The following is a 17257-nucleotide window of genomic DNA, read 5'->3' on the forward strand; positions in this document are numbered from 1 at the left end:
GCACTCCTAAATAAAGTAAGCAGCAGCGCCTTTCCAACAGAGCACAAACTCCAATACCTTCTTGCCCTCCATTCCTGCAGTCTGTGACTCACCGGTCTTTCAACTAAGAAAGGACAAACCAACTAGGACTGAAAGACTCTAGGGAATTAAACAGGATTAGCAGCTATATTGGGAATTAAGTCTCTCACCTTATTACTCTTCTGAATACACGATGAGAGCCACTTCAAGTAACACCAAGACTTGAAAAAAGAAACTTAGAGAAGAACAACTTTGCTTGATTTTTGCGCTTAAATCTTAGCTGACAATATGCTTCACTGGGGGAAGCGTGTATGGGTCAGAAATAGAAGCAGCATGAAAAGTTTGCTTGTTGGAAAAGAGAGAATTAAAAAACAGATTGGGTTCTATTCTTTTTGCCATTCTTCTCCATGCATGTGCATGGCTGAGTCCCTTTGCTGTTCACCTGAGACCATCACAACCCTGCTAATCAGCTATACCCCGCTACAAAATAAAAAGTTAAACAAAACAAAACATAAACAGGTCCAGGGGCTTCCCTGGTGGTCCAGTGGTTAGGAATCTGCCTTGCAATGCAAGGGACACGGGTTCAATCCCTGGTCCTGGAGGATCCCACATGCCTCGAAGCAACGAAGCCCATGCGCCACAACTACTAAAGACCGAGTGCCTAGAACCTGTGCTCCACAACAAGACAAGCTGCCACAATGAGAACCATGTGCACCACTAGAGAGTTGCTCCCTCTTGCTGCAAATAGAGAAAGCCCATGTGCAGCAACACAGGCCCACCACAAAAACCAAAAAATAAAATAAACAAATAAATCTTAAGAAACGAAAACAGGTCTGGAAGCTGGTGCTACCTTAACTGCCAGCAACTCTCTCAGCTCTGGGCTCCCTCCTGAGACACAATGGATGAGTCATCTGGGTCTCCAACTTCACCTGCCCTGCCCTGCTCAAACAGAAGCCCTGAGAATCAAAGTGGCATTTTGCCTTGGTAACTGGACACTACTTTTCTCAGAGACATGTGATTAAAGTATATTTATTGACATGAAAAGATACTCATAAGACACTTTTGAGTGGAAATAGCTATTTATAAGACAGCATGGGGAATTCCCTGACGATACAGTGGTTAGGCGCTTTCACTGCAATGGGCCCGGGGTTCAATCCCTGGTAGGGGAACTTCCCTGGCAGATCAACTGGTAAAAAATCTTCCTGCAATGCATAAGACCCCTGTTCGATTCCTGGGTCGGGAAGATCCACTGGAGAAGGGATGGGCTACCCACTCCAGTATTCTTGGGCTTCCCTGGTGGCTCAGCTGGTAAAGAATCCCCCTGCAATGCAGAAGACCTGGGCTCGATCCCTGGGTTGGGAAGATCCCATGGAGAAGGGAACAGTTACCCACTCCAGTATTCTGGCCTGGAGAATTCTGGCCTGGAGAACTCTGGCCTGGGTCGCAAAGAGTTGGACACAACAGAGAGACTTTCACTTTGGGGCTTCCCTGGTGGCTCAGACGGTAAAGAATCTGCCTGCAATATGGAAGACCTGGGTTTGATCCCTGGTTGGGAAGATCCCCTGGAGGAGGGCATGGCAACCCACTCCAGTATTCTTGCCTGGAGAATCCCCAAGGACAGAGGAGCCTGGTGGGCTACAGTCCATGGGGTCACAAAGAATCAGACACAACTGAGCAACTAAGCAGGGGAACTAAGATCCTACAAGCCATGTGGCAAGGCCAAAAAAATGAAGGGAAAAAAAATGACAGCATGATTTCATGTTATAATACACATGTGCTGTACTCAGTCACTCAGCTGTGTCTGACAGACTCTTTGCAACCCCATGGACAGTAGCCCAGCAGGCTCCTCTGTCCATGGAATTTTCCAGCAAAGAATACTGGAGTGGGTTGCCATTTTCTCCTCCAGGGGATCTTCCCAACCCAGGTATCAAACCCACATCTCCTGCCTTTCCTGTATCGCAGGTGGAATCTTTACTGCTAAGCTACTGGGGAAGGCCTATAATACACACATATATTTATAAATATAAACACAGAATAGTAGTCTGGAAGAAAAGACATCCCAATGTTAACAGGTTGCCTCTGGGGATCATGGATTTATGGGCATTTGGATTATATTTTCTTCTTTTTTTATAATAAATGTGCTTTCATTGTATAATAAAAATAAATACAATGTCACACAAAAAAAGCTTCAATGGAATATCAAATAATTTTGATGTGATTTGTAAATGGTTTGAAAGTTGTCATTTCCACTTAACTTGTGATGACCTGAAAGAAAGGCATTTGTGTGATGGAGTATCAGCAACATCCCAAACAAAGACCTGGGTAGAAGACATCCTTTAGGGGGGCATTTTAACAGAGGAGTAAATGTGCTCTTTTATAAAAAGAGTTCTTAAGGATGCAAGTTCAAAAGTGCTAGGGTGGGAACAAGTAGGGGAAGGACAGGGCTGTGAGGTCTGATAGCACTGAAGGCCCCAGACTCTGTCTTCACTCTTGGCAGCACCACCAGGTCATGTTAGTTGTCCAGGACTTTAGAGCTTGGGCAAGAAAAGATGGGGCAGAAGCAGTGGCTGTAGGCTTTCTGGGAAAGAAAGAGAAGCAAAAAGGCACAGGGCAAAAGCAAGAATTGAAAGCAGACTGGGCAGCACAGTGAAAAGAGTACAGGACGGAAGCAGCCTGGGTTATCATTGGACAGTGGGCTACAGGCCAGGCAACCCACTCCAGTATTCTTGTCTGGGAAATCCAATGGACAGAGGAGCCTGGCGCACTACAGTCCATAGCGTTGCAAAGAGTTGGACACGGCTGAGCATGAGCACGAGAATATATTTTCTTTTCTTTATTTTCTTTTTCAATTCAAGTATAGTTGATTTACAATGTTGTTAGGTTCAGGTATATAGCAAAGTGATTCAGGGATTTTTTTTTTTCTTAGATTATATTCCATTATAGGTTATTACAAGATATTGAATATAATTTCCCATGTGTCGTGCTGTGCTAAGTTGCTTCAGTCGTGTCTGACTCTGAGACCCCATGGACTGTAGCCACTAGGCTCCTTTGTCCATGGGATTCTCCAGGCAAGAAAACTGGAGTGGGTTGCCATGCCCTCCTCCAGGGGATCTTCCCAACCAGGGGATCAAACCCATGTCTCTTATGTCTCCTGCATTGGCAGGTGGGTTCTTTACCACTAGCGCCACCTGGGAAGCCCCATAATTCCCTATGCTATACAGCAAATCCCCATCACTTACCTCTTTTATGTATCGTATCTGTATTTCCTATAATGAGCATATAATGCTTATATAATCCAGCTTCATCCAGCCAAACGACCCTGGGCAAGTTTCCTAATTTCTGGAAACTACCATACAGGGCTATTGTGGAGAATAAATGCAACTATACAAAAGCACGTATGTTGCAATTGACCAATAGTGGTGACTATTATTAAATGGGTGGCCCTCCTCACTCCTCCAGCCACACCTCACAATCATGATCAACAAACAGTATCCAGTCATCTCTCAAATCCTGAACTGGAGTTACAGTCTCTTATTGTTCTTTCTACTCTCTCTACAGTCTCTGTTGTTTCAGAGTCAGGTGGTGGAGGAGGGGTAATAAGGTGAAATTTTAATCAATGTCATTTGCATCAAGGTTTTAACATTTTACCAAGTATTCTCCTAGAATAAGGCAGTGGGAAGTCAGGGAGGGTACAAGTATTCAATGGCCCCACTGGTTGCAAGAAAACCCCAGCCTCCTTTCTCAAAGTGACATCCAGAATACTACCCAGCAAGGCTGAGAATCTCTGTGGATGCTGCCTCTGGATCATCACCAGGTGCCTAAAACAGGATCAGGCACACTCAGAACACGCAACAATGTCCTTTCTGCAGGAACATTTGACTTGGAAGGGCCCTTGGATAAATCCCTTCCTCTCTTTGGGTCTGTTACTCCACCCGCAAAATGAAGAGGTGGGGTCAAATGAGCTTTAGTGTTTGAAATCTTGGCAGGGGAATCTTCATCTTAAAAGCAGGACGATGTCTGGTAGGATGCAGCAGTAGGCTGGAAGTACAGACCACTTGGATGCACAGCTTCCAAGGAGGGGGAGACATTTCTAGGCTAAGAGCTACTCAAAAAAGTGGCAGCCAGTCATTATGATGACTGTCCAAACAGCACAGATTTCAAGATGTGGCATATCCCAGGCTTGAAGGGAAACTGAAAATATAATCAATGGTGGTATTGATCATCTGTGTTTCTGTGTCCTAAATACAAATGGAAGGGGAAGAGAAAAGAAGGGCTCCATTTCTGGAAATCCAAGCTATCATGTAACCTGATCCCAGCATTTGCTAAAGAAACAGATTTACCCACTTGCTCCTGAATGTGTCTCTATCTTGCTTTCTAAGAATATAAGTATTCTTTCACCTGGACAGCCGTCGCTATAAATTTATACATACATTCCACCCTGTTCTTCAGGAGACAAATTAGACCACTTACAAGTCTGGTAGATCTTAAAAGCAACCATCTGTCATTTATGGAAAAACTGGTAAGATCTGAATAAAGTCTAGTTTAACTTATAGGGTTACACCGAAGTTAATTTCTTAGTTTTCATAAATGTACCATAGTTATAGAACATGCTAGCATTAGGGAAAGGTAGGCTGAGCTTTATGGGAGCTCTCTGTACTAAGTTAATAATGCTAACTATAAATCCAAAATTATTTCAAAATAAAACATTTTTGTTAAAAAAAAGCAACCAATCTTCAATGTTGTTTTCTTCCAGCTAGTGCTGTCTCCCACATTTCACAGTTAAGGGTCTTGAAAGCACAGTCTTGTGTAGTTGCTGTTCCTACCTGACTACTTTCCATTCCTTCTAATTCTACTACCAAAACACTTCTGAATTAGCACAAATCAGGATCACCAATTACTTCTTTACAATTTTCATTTCATTATCTTATTTTTAATTTATTACTTTTCTCAATTACAAAAGTATTTTTAAAAACTAATTGTGGGGGGGGAGTCATAGTCAGTATAGGAATATATACACCTTGAATATATGCTTCAAGTTTCTCTATTTGACTCCTCTGCTCCTCCTAACCAAGACATCCATTGTCAACAGTTTGCTGCGCATGCTCTCAACTTTTCCCTTATTTTTATACAGTATCTTTTTTTTTCTACAAAATCATACTATACTTACTATTCTGCACATAAGTCCTTTAATCATTTAATGTGCTTTTGATACCTTTCCATGTTACATAAAATCTTAACCATATGATATCATACATAACATATGCTATATTATTATAATGGATGTAGATACCATGATTTACTATTTCCCCACTGATGAATATCTAATTTTAAACATTTCAGTATTACAAAGAATCCTGCAATAAATATCATTTTACATTTATTTTATTTCACTTGTGTTTCTCAATGATCATTCCTACAAGCACAATTGCAGGATCAATGGGTATTAAACACATCCAAAATTTTAATAGGCATTGCCTAGTAGACTTCACCAATTAAAAAATCTGTCTACTGTTTAGGTTACAATTTATATCTCACAGTTATTTAAATTTATATCTCATTGATTATTGGTGAGGTAAAAGCATTTTTTTTTCGGTTTATTGTTTCTTCTTTAATCACCTGCTCACACCCTTTTACCTCAACTGCCCATTACAATAGACACTTCTCCTTTGTTTTATTTGATCTCTCTATAGCATCTGATGTTATTGACTGCTCCCCCCTTTTAAAAATTTCCTTCCTTATATAGTTTCCGTGACATCCCTTTTTCCTAGATTTCTTTCCATTTTTTTCTAGACATTCTTCAGGTTTTTCTTTTTAAACAAGTTTCTCTTCCTTAGTTCCTCCCTTATATAGTGGGGTCCCTCAAGATTCTGCCTTTTTAGGTCATCCTCTTTAGTCGCTTTACATATTTTTCTATAGATGATGTCTTTCACCCACCTAGATGGATGATCCACACCCTATAACTCGAGCCAGATAGCTCTCCTTACCTATCAGTTCTACCTGGAAATCCTACAGATACCTTAAACTCATCCTTGTCTAAAGCTGAAGTCTCCCCTCTCCTCCCTTTACTCCTCACTCTTTTTCTGAATTTTCCATCTCGGTGAATGGGACAGCTATCTTTTCTACTGTCAGATGCGCCTGTTCTCTTATGCCTCCACACTGGGCACCTGCTGCTTCCTCTACCACTCCTTTGCCCCCTTTATTTAGCTAATTCCTAGTCATCCTTCAGGCTCAGTCAGATACCACTTCTTTTGGGACGTCTCCCTGGACATGACATAGTCCAGGTTATGAGTCCTTCCTAAATTCTCCCCCAGCACCTTGCATATTTCTTTAATATGGTACTTACCACACTGAGATTCTAAATTCTACTTTCTGGGACTCCTTGGTGGTCCAGTGGTTGGAAGTCCAACTGCCAATGCAGGGGACACAGGTTCGATCCCTGGTCCAGGAAGATTCCACACGCCGTGGAGCAACTAAGCCTGAGAGCCACAATTACTGAAGTCCATATGCCTAGAGCCTGTGCCTTGCAACAAGAGAAGGCGCTACAATGAGTAGCCTAAGTACTCCAAATACAGAGTAGCCCCCACTTGCTGCAATTAGAGAAAAGCCTGCACGCTGCAACAAAGACCCAGTGCAGCAAGAAATAAAATAAATAAAGATTTTTAAAAAGAGAATGCTATCTGATTTTAAAAATAAATAAAATAAATCCTACTTTCTAAACTCTAAGCAGTTCCTTGAAGGCGGGGACCACATCCTATTCCTCTTGGTGCTTTCGGGACACATAAAAGATGTTCCATAAATGTTTATCTCCACTTGTGGTATCAACTTTTGTTATCTGACTGTCTTGATTAGACAACCTAGTTCAATCAGGCCTTTAGCCCATCACTACCAAACAGCACAAAGTGACCAATGATCTTCATGTTGCCAAATCTGATTGTCAATTCTTAGCCTATCTGTGCGTTTGACTCGATAATTTGCCTTTTGAAAACACTTTCTTCACTGGACATCTGGTACTCCATTCTCTTTTTTTCACTGCATCTCACCAGCTGCTCCTTCTTAAGTCTCTTTTGCTGGTTCTTCCTTCTCTCTCCAACCTTTAAATGGCAAGGTGCCCCTGAACTCAGTACTCAGACCTCTTTTCTAGCTACACTCAATCCCCAGGTGATCTCATCCATTTCTTATCTTTACAAACCACTGATACTTTGATACACACAGATCTCATCTCCAGGCTGGATCTCTTCCAATTCCAGATTTGTACATCCAAGCTCCTATTTGACATCGATACTTGGAAGTCTTAATAAAGAATTACATTTAACATGTCCAAAGCTAAGCTTCTAACAAATATTTTCCCTTCTCTAAACTTGTTTTTACTGCCACCTTCCTGATCTCAATGGCATTTTTCCTGGTGTTTGGGCCAGATGCATTGTTGCAATTCTTCCTTTCTACCTTCAGTATAAATCCTGACTACTTCTCATTGCCTGTAGAGCTCCTGTGTGCTGTGCTATGCTCAGTCACTTCAGTTGTGTCTGACTCTGCAATCCATGAACTGTGGCCCGCCAGGCTCTTCTGTCCTTGGGATTCTCCAGGCAAAAATACTGCAGTGAGTTGCCATGCCCTCCTCCAGGGGATCTTCCTGACTCAGGGACTGAACCCACATCTTTTATGTCTCCTGCATTGCAGGTGGATTCTTACCCACTGAGTCATGTGGGAAACCCATATAGCTATGACTCCAGTCCAATCCATTATCATCTTTTGCCTAAATCACTGCAACTGTCTTATAATTGGTCTTCACGCTTTTGCTACTGTTCCTCTAGTCTCTTCCTCCTTTTTTTAAAATTTCAGTCAGATCACATTAATCCTTTGCACAAACCCTTCAAAGGCCCCCATTTAATCAGAATTAAGGTCCATGTCCTCACAACTGGACATGACATTTCCCTTCCTGTTCCTCAAATACATTTAGGATGTTCTTGCCTCGAGGCATGTTCATGTGCTCTTATCTTCTGCCTGAATTATTTTTCTCCCAAGCTCCTGTCCTCAGACCTCTGCTCAAATGCCTCCTTGACCACTATACTCATCCCTCTTACCTGCTTCATTTTGTTTTATACCTGCTACATCTTTATGGTCTGTCTCTCCCACCAGAATATAAACTCCATGGGGGCAGAGATGTAGTCTGTATTAGTGCCTAAAGCAGTGCTTGGCATACAGTGGGCACTCTGAATACTTGCTAAAATGAATGAGTGAAAGGAAAAAAGGAATGAAGAAAAGAGAAAGGGGAAAAATAACAAGCGAGAGAGAGAGTAGGAAAGAAAAGAAAACCAGCAGTTGAGTGAAGTGATGGTAAGTTTTCTTACAGTGCACCAGAAGGGCTCCATTCTCGAATTACAGGAAAATTGTCAAAGACCCAGTCAGCACTGCCCCCTTAGAGAAGACAAAGTGACAGAGGCATGCTTTGCACTCACTTAAATAGGTTAGGTGCTGAAAACTGCCAGGAGGATATTTTTGTAATGCCAGACAAATGAAGAATTCTTGCCCAAATATGTGAGGCTTTTCCCCTCATATGAAGAAATCAAGTAAGATTTCAAAAGAAATACACTACCCAGCCAAACTGGAAGTTAGCCAGCGGGAAAGTACAAAACGGGTAGAGCCGAGAGCTGGTTCTGAGGTTTTTGCCTTTGGTGGATCCTGCTGCTAAGAAATTTGCTAACTAGACTGGGTCAAGAAGTTTGCTTTAAACAAAGAACCCAGGGGAATGACAACAGCTGCACAGCTGCTACCATTTAAATGCAGAGAGACTTTCTGGTTGTTTGATTTGGAAAAAAAGAAACAGCCTAGGAAGCCCTGTCTCCTGATTTGAGCAGAAGCAGTAAGCCATTTTATAACCACAAGCAAAGTACTTGGCCTTCTGTCTTTCACTCAACTCAGGAAAGAAAAAGTGGCTCAAAGGAGAACCTCAGGGAAAAAAATAAGATTCTCTGCACCTGAGCCAAGTTCTCCTGAGCAAATGGTTCAGCAATGAGACCAGCCGGCACAAAGGCCCGGCTCAGCTGACGCAGAGCCCACAGTCCCGCGGAGGCTGCAGGGGGCTGGGCCACATGAGCTGCGACCACGAAGTTCCACGTGTCGCAGGGCTTCCAAATACTTACACTTCTTTTCTTTTCCATGTTTGCTTCTTCCGCTGCTTTCTGGTACCTTAGAGAAGAGGGGGGGAAAAAGAATATCCTCAAATTAAACTTAAATTTTTACACTTTCAAACTTCAAGAAAACCACTTCTGCACACCTATCTCTGCCAAGGATTATCATCAGTCACCTCTATCAAAAGCAGAGAATCGGGGCAGCCCTCACTTCCTGCACTGTTGCAGTCAACTGCTCTAAGAGAAAGAGCCAAGACAACGAGGTCAAACGCTGGGAAAATGGAGACAGCAGAAAGCCTGGGTTTTTAAGTCTCAGTTTCATTACTTAATGTAATCTGGGGCAAGTCAACCTCTCTAAGCCTCAGTTTCCTTACCTAGAAAATGATCTACTATAATGCTGGGAAGAATAAATGATGTATAAAAAGCCATGTACATAAATGCTTTGGAATTAGTCAAAGGGTACAGTATTACATTAACCCTAGGTTGCACTTTCCCCATTCATTAATGCCTCTAAAATCTTACAATTCTTGTTGGCCAAATGATCAAGAAGTAGTCATACGGCCTGTACATGTGTAAATTTAGCCTAAGCTATTGGTACTGTCGCTTTTGCTCAGTTAAATATATTTGAAGGTATTATACATCCTTTAAATGCCACTGAAATGTCTTTAATGAGACTACACTTCGATTTGCCATTGAAAGAAAAATTGTTTTCCTTTTTTTAAATATATGTGTAAGAGTGATTTGTGAGAAAAGTTTCTATGCTAAGCAAGCATTAGTTCTTTTAATTAACAGTATTTTTCCTTTAGTGATGCATAAAATAATGGCCCAGCCTACAGTCGATGGCATCTTAGAGTTGATAAACAGGCTTCTATAATTTTATTCCTTTAATTTTTACTTTCAATCATTTTATCATTTTTACTATTTGCTCAGGAGATTCCTGAGGAACAACTGAAGTCCCAGGGCTTTTCAGAGGTGATCCGGTTTCCTCCATTTGAAAGCAAAAAAGGCTTGGGACGTCCAGGCCACAACAAACCTCCAGACCACTCTGAACTGTCTTAATGGGGCTTCCTCAGAGCCTCTGAGTCAAACAATGAAGGCAGCACTATCACTAGAAGAATCCCACCAGGTGAGGCCTGCGTGCCTAGAACTTACTGATTTGATTCCTTGGGCCTGCAGGCCTTGAACTCACCAACCTAACCCCAACCCTAGAAAAGGGCTTGGTCAATGGGTCACTTGTTCCTGTCTTAAGGCAGACTTTCAGAATTTACAAGGCATGTGGGCAGGGAAAAGGAGATGAGACAAGAAGATAAAGAACAATATGGGAAAGGGCCCATTCCCTAACCAATACTAACTTTCAGCTCATAAATACCTTCACAAGCTCAGAACTTCCTCAGTGTGTGTGTTAAATAGAACAACCTCATCCAAAATGGAAGCCAGAGGAAACGTCTAGATTTAACATCACTGCTTTCCTACTACGTAACCTGGGTTATATAACTTGTTTGGGCCTCATCCACAAAATTAAGTAATTGTGAGAGGATTTCTAAGGTCTCCTCCAGTTCTTACTACCGCTTAAAGTTTAACAATCAGGTAGCAGTGTCTCATTCACTAGACTGAGTAATACTCTGAAACTGAGCAGAGTTTTCTTAAAGGGTAGGGTGAAAGAACTTCCAAAAACAATTGGGATTTCACTGACCACAGCTTATGGAAAAAAATGGGATTAGAACTGCTGTAAGTCAAATTACAAGCTACAGAGATATTTGAAACATATTACAGACAAAAGGCTAATTTCTCTAAAATACAAAGAACTCTTACAAATCAGTAAGAAACCAACAAAAGCAACTTAATAGAAAAATGGGCATAAACATAAACACAGGGTTCACAGAAAATATCAAGTGACTCAAACAAAAAATAAGAATGTTTAGCCTCAAAATAAAAATTCAAACAACACTAAGAACATTTCTTATCTAAGTAGGAAAAAACATTTTTTTTTTTAAGGAAAAAAAAACCCAATATACAGAGGGTAAATAAATAAAACCTCTAGGGAAAGCATTTTGTCAATTTTACAAAAATTACAAAAGCATAAATGTTACAATTTGCCAATTCTGTTTCCAGAATTTATCTTATAGGTACACTCACATAAGCAAAAATAACTTTTACATTAGATTATTTGTCACCGCACTAAATGTAATAGCAAATGACTGAGAACAACCTGAATGTCCATTAGCAGCAGACTGGTAAATAAATTATAATGTATTCATGCAATGGAATACTACACAGCTATATAAAGAACAAAAGCATGGTTGCACAGTGTGAATGGACTTTAATGCCACTGAAATGTATACTTAAAATTGTTTAAATGGTAAACTATACTTTATGTATATATTACCAAAAATATTTAAAAAATCGAATCTGGTAACAGCATAAAGACAGTGATATAAGATCAATGGAATGGAATAGAGAGCCCAGAAACGAAACCTCACATATATGGTCAAAGGGTTTTGACAAGGGTGCCAAGACCATCTAACAGGGAAAAGACAGTTTTTTCAATAAGGTAAACCATGAAATGCCAGAAAATATTTGAAAATCATATATCTGATAAGAGATTAACATCTAAAATATATAAAAATTTAAAATAATACTGCATTTGAAACATATTTAACAAATAATATTGTACATACTATACTGCATCTACTTTTCTCCATTTTAGAACAGCTTGAGTTTTCATTCAAGAAACAGTGAAAGTGTTAGCCACTCAGTCTTTTTGACCCCATGACTGTAGTCCACCAGGGTCCTCTGTCCATGGGCTTTCCCCAGGCAAGAATACTGGAGTGGGTTGCCATTCCCTTCTCCAGGGCATTTTCCTGACCCAGGGATTGAACCTGGATCTCCTGCATTGCAGGCAGATTCTTTACCATCTGAGCCACCGGGGACCCTTGTGGCCCAATGGTTAGGACTTGGTGCTTTCACTGCCATGGCCTTGGTTCAATCCCTGACTGGGAAACTAAGATTCCACAAGCCTCCGCAAGCCAAGTGGCACTAGTGAAAAAATTAAAAAAAAAAAAAGTATGTTCTAAGCACTAGAGAAAAAGTAGTGAAAGAAATTACCAAAAAAGGCATAGTTCCTGCTCTCAGACAGCTTATAGTTTAAATATTAAACACATACTATAGGGATAAATCTTTCAAAGAAGGACAGAGTACTATTAAACAACCTAACAAAGGAACTGAATTCAGAAGGCGGGTGTGGGGTAGGGTGGGGCAGTGTGTGTGTGTGTGTGTGTGTGTGTGTGTGTGAAGAAAAGCCTTGCTGAGGAAATGACCTTTAGGCTGAAATCTGCAGTTTGATCAGGAGTCAGCCAGGCAAAACAAAGCAAGAAAAGCATTCCAGGCAAAGAAAAAGAGCACACACAAAGTCCCTAAGGCAAGACAGTGTCTCCCATGTATAAGATACACAAAGAACTCCAATGTTGCTGAAGCACATTGAGAAAGGCAGAGGTCAGGAGACGATGCCAGGCATCAAGGGCTTTGCAGGCTATTCTAAGAATTTTGAATGTAATCTTAGGTACAATGAATGAATGGTCAATGGTACAATGAATGGTCATTAATCCAAGCTATGTTTTTATTTTATTTTTTGGGTATGCCGAGTAGCACATGGACTCTTAGTTCCCCAACTAGGGATTGAATCTATGCCCCCTGCTGGAGAGTGCAAGAACAACCTCTGAACAACTGAGAAAGTCCCCAAGCTATGTTTTTAAAAGAGCACTGGATGCTGTGTGGAGAATGGACTGGAGTCGGGGTGCAGGATAGAGGTGGCAATGGTGACAGACGATGCAGGAAGGTCCAGGGAGGTAGCACTGGAGATAAAGTGAATAGACTTGAGGTATATTTCAGAAGTCGAATCAACAGGATTGGTAATGAGAAACAAGTCAAGAATGATCCCCAGGTTTTCAACAGCTGAGTCAATGGATGGAGGAGCACAGTTGGGGATGGGGAGGATGAAGAGTTCCATGTTAGCCATGCTAACCAAAACATCCCTTTGGTGGTAACAGTGATTTGATACATGTTCTAGAGCTGGAAAGAGAGATCTGAATGAACAACATAAATTTAGGACTTGTCTGTCCACAGATGGTATGAAAGCTGTGTAACTCTATGATATCATCTATGAAGAATGTGCAATGTAAGAAAAGGCTCAGAACTCAGTCCTGGAGACGTTAACAATTAGCAGTCAGAACATGAAGAAGAGGTTCTCATTCTCTGTTAGAGAACAGAGAAGGAACAGAGGTAGGAGAAAAAACAGACTTCCAGAGAAACTAAGGGAAGAAAAAATGTGGGAAAAAGTGGCAAAAGGCCATCTAAGATGAAGGCTAACAAACATCTCTTCACTATGTTTTAGATAACTTTTCTAAGCAACACAGAAGTCTTTGGTAACCCTGGCATTTCTCTTCCATTATAATTTATTAACCCATAGTCCTTTTAATGGACATCTGGATTGTTTACAGTTATCTATCATTACAAATAGTGCTTTGGTGAATGGCCCTGTGTATTTTTTTTCCCCACTTGTACTAATGTATCTGAAAGTGAAAAGTGAAATGTATCTGAGAGTCCCTAAAAATAGAAATGCAGAAACACAGCAGATTAGAGCTAGAAAGGAACTAAAAGTTGGCCTTGAACTTGTGTTTCCACACTCCTTGGGTAATGATCTACAGTATACTACAGCAATATAATACAATATATGAAAGACAGAGCCCAATCAGCAGACAGGTTGATTCTTGGTCAATTGTTCCCCAAGGCAAGGAGAACAATTTACACCGTGGTTAGTTGGGTAAATAAGCTCAGCGGTTCCCTTCCTTTTACTGTCTTAATAGAAACACAGATTTAAAGAAAGATCAAAATAGTCTTCATCTTTAGTCCTATTCTTTTAGCACTGAGGCATCTGTAAGATACAGGTGTACACGCCAATGGCAGTCTTGAATTGTGTTTTGAAACTCCCACTCAAATATCACCACCCTTTATTTGTAATGAAGTACTTGCTAAACAGTGGAAACTCAGGGAGAAAGGTTCCACACCACTGCTTTCTTCCAAGTAAGGTCCTCGGTACTTTTACATTTTGACACTTTGAATACTAAGAGATATTGAGGTACAATACTTCTGAATTCAATGTTAGATTAGGACTCAGGCTTTAGATTTTCTTCAAATATGCTCAGAGTAACTAGCATTATTCTGACACAAAATGTGAAGGTCTCTGATGGGGAGGGAAAAGGCATTTTAAAAGATTCCAATCTGAGGGAAAAAATATTTGTCATGAGATTTCTATAATTAAAAGCTTATCCCTCTTCCCTTCCTAGATTTTCTTGTCCTCCAGTCTCCTCTTCACATACAGAATTTAATCTTGCAACTGCTTATTAATGCTCAGCTGTGAGGCAGGCAGCTGATGGAGGATGCTAAAATTATCTGGGGAGTAATAACTGTCTCAAACTTTTCTAAGGCCAGAGAACGGAGTTCCTGAGCCATGACTCTTGCTTGTATGCCCTCAAATAGAGGGAAGGTCTCACTGAGCCAAAAAAAAAAAAAAGGAAAATGGAAATTCCCAAGTTTTAGGCAATGCATTTTCTTCTGGAACAATTTCACCACTAAAATAGTACAGAGAAGCAATGAAGTAGAGATCTGAGGGTCAAAGTTTTTCTTAATGATGGAAGGACAGTCACAGAAAACTAAATATAAACCTGCTCTTTCTTGGGTCTATGGAATGGGTAAAGTTATAACAAGAGTGGGAGGAGCAGGGACAGGAGGGGAGGCATGGTGGTGGGGGGATTAAGTGTCCTGGATTAAGCTCTGCCACTATCTTGGGGTGTGATCTTTCATCACAAATGCTGCACTTCAAGTTTCTTATTTGTCAGAGGAATGGGACAAAGGTTAGCTAGATCAGTAGTTGTTTTTGCTGGAGAATCCTCTTTTCAAATGATAACTTCAGTTCAGTTCAGTTGCTCAGTCCTGTCCGATTCTTTGCAACCCCATTAATTGCAGCATGCCAGGCCTCCCTGTCCATCACCAACTCCCGGAGTTCACTCAGACTCACGTCCATCAGGTCGGTGATGCCATCCAGCCATCTCATCCTCTGTCGTCCCCTTCTCCTCCTGCCTCCAATCCCTCCCAGCATCAGAGTCTTTTCCAATGAGTCAACTCTTCGCATGAAGTGGCCAAAGTACTGGAGTTTCAGCTTTAGCATCATTCCTTCCAAAGAACACCCAGGACTGATCTCCTTCAGAATGGACTGGTTGGATCTCCTTGCAGTCCAAGGGACTCTCAAGAGTATTCTCCAACACCACAGTTCAAAAGCAACAATTCTTTGGCACTCAGATTTCTTCACAGTCCAACTCTCACATCCATACATAACCACTGGAAAAACTATAGCCTTAACTAGATGGACCTTTGTAGGCAAAGTAATGTCTCTGCTTTTCAATATGCTATCTAGGTTGGTCATAACTTTCCTTTAGAACCTCACATGTTAAAGGGATCAAAGCGGGACCTCTGGGGTGAAAGGTCACATGCGTGGCCCTTTAGATCTTCCTGTCTTCCCAGAAATGACCTCTGAAGTTCCTCTAAAGAACTCGATTAGGATAGTTTGAAAACCACTGGGCTAGATTCCCTTCATATGAGTCATGGGCTCCCCTGATCCCTAGGGGTGTCTCCAATGCAGGAAACATGGGTTCAATCCCTGGTCCAAGATGATCTCACAAGCCTCAGAAAGACTAAGTTGGTGTGCTACAACGATTGAGCCTGTTCTCTAGAGCCTTCTAGCCACAACCACCGAAGCCCAAGCACCTAGAGCCTGTGCTCTGCAATAAGAGAAGCCCGTGCACCGCAGCTAGAGAGAAAGCCCATGCAGCAACGAAGACCCAGCATAGCCAAAAAAAGGAAAATAAATAAATTAATTAAAAAATATGTTAAAGAGAATCAAGAAACCAAATTCTACTAAAAGAGTCAACTTTTAATCAAGCAAAGGATTCTTCCATGCTGAAGTCATTGGTGAGTGAAACCAAAGCTGGCTGTTCAAATTGACTCATCAAGAGCATCCTCCTTATTCAGATTTAACGCTTTAGATAGTACAGAGGCTTAATAAAAGAAATCAGTCTGGAGTTATAAAGCACTCATGAGACATATGCTATGATGCTACAAAAATGACTCTTACGTACATATTCATGTGAAACGTTATTAACACTTAGAAAGTAAAGCCCAGCTAATCTTATAAAGAGCAGCCAGATGACGCTTTCTCCAAATAACATTTTTATATTAACCTCTGATCACAAACATCTCAAGGTTTCCTAGGGTCTCTTAACTAGACATGTATGCTGCTGCTACTGCTGCTAAGTCGCTTCAGTCGTGTCCGACTCTGTGCGACCCCACAGACGGAAGCCCACCAGGCTCCCCCATCCCTGCGATTCTCCAGGCAAGAACACTGGAGTGGGTTGCCATTTCCTTCTCCAATGGCTTGCATAGGATTTACTAATTCTAAACTCCATTTACGAATTCTAATTAAAGAACTAGAATTCTCTAAGAGAGACTGTTTCAAAATAAGAGAAAATGAGGTCAGTAGTGTTTGAAGTAGAAATTAATGTACGCTTTGTGGAAAACAGCCCTGCAATCTGCTTTGGGAACCTACTATGAGTGAATCCTCAAAGCCTTAAGCAGTATCAGCAATATGGCTCTATCAAGTATGAGACCTGGAGAAGAAATCCAGGCTGATTCTCCAGTTTTCACTGTCTTAAACGCACATCACGCCCCATGCTCTTTCCCTTTTCTGTGCCTTACTTCCTATGACTGTTCTTCCTCTGCCATGTCACCACCATCCTCCCAGCCTACCAAATAAAATTCTATCCATCCTTCAAAACCAGTTCAATAGCAGGATCTATGCATCAGAAGAAAAGTACTAGACAGACACAAAATATTAACTTGGGGTCAGGTTAACTCTCTACACCTCAGTGTTCTCAACCATAAAACAGGGATCAGGTCCTTCCTCATATAGTTTTTATTAGGGTTAGAAATAATATCAATTTCCATCAAGAATCTACCACAGACCTGGCACACTGATTCTGATTAATGGGTTCAGGATTTAC

General features: G+C 41.1%; 1 protein-coding gene across 2 annotated transcripts in view; it reads right to left on the reverse strand.

The window, feature by feature from the left end:
- Positions 1-17257, reverse strand: part of LIMA1 (LIM domain and actin binding 1) — a 92025-nt gene that overhangs the window by 37559 nt on the left and 37209 nt on the right. For both annotated transcript variants that reach the window (XM_005892022.3, XM_005892021.3), the window contains exon 3: positions 9159-9204. In XM_005892022.3, coding sequence (XP_005892084.1) covers positions 9159-9204 — 46 coding nt within the window. The remainder of the gene's footprint in view (positions 1-9158; positions 9205-17257) is intronic.

This window comes from Bos mutus, chromosome 5 (assembly GCF_027580195.1).
Source record: "Bos mutus isolate GX-2022 chromosome 5, NWIPB_WYAK_1.1, whole genome shotgun sequence".
Lineage (NCBI taxonomy): Eukaryota > Metazoa > Chordata > Mammalia > Artiodactyla > Bovidae > Bos > Bos mutus.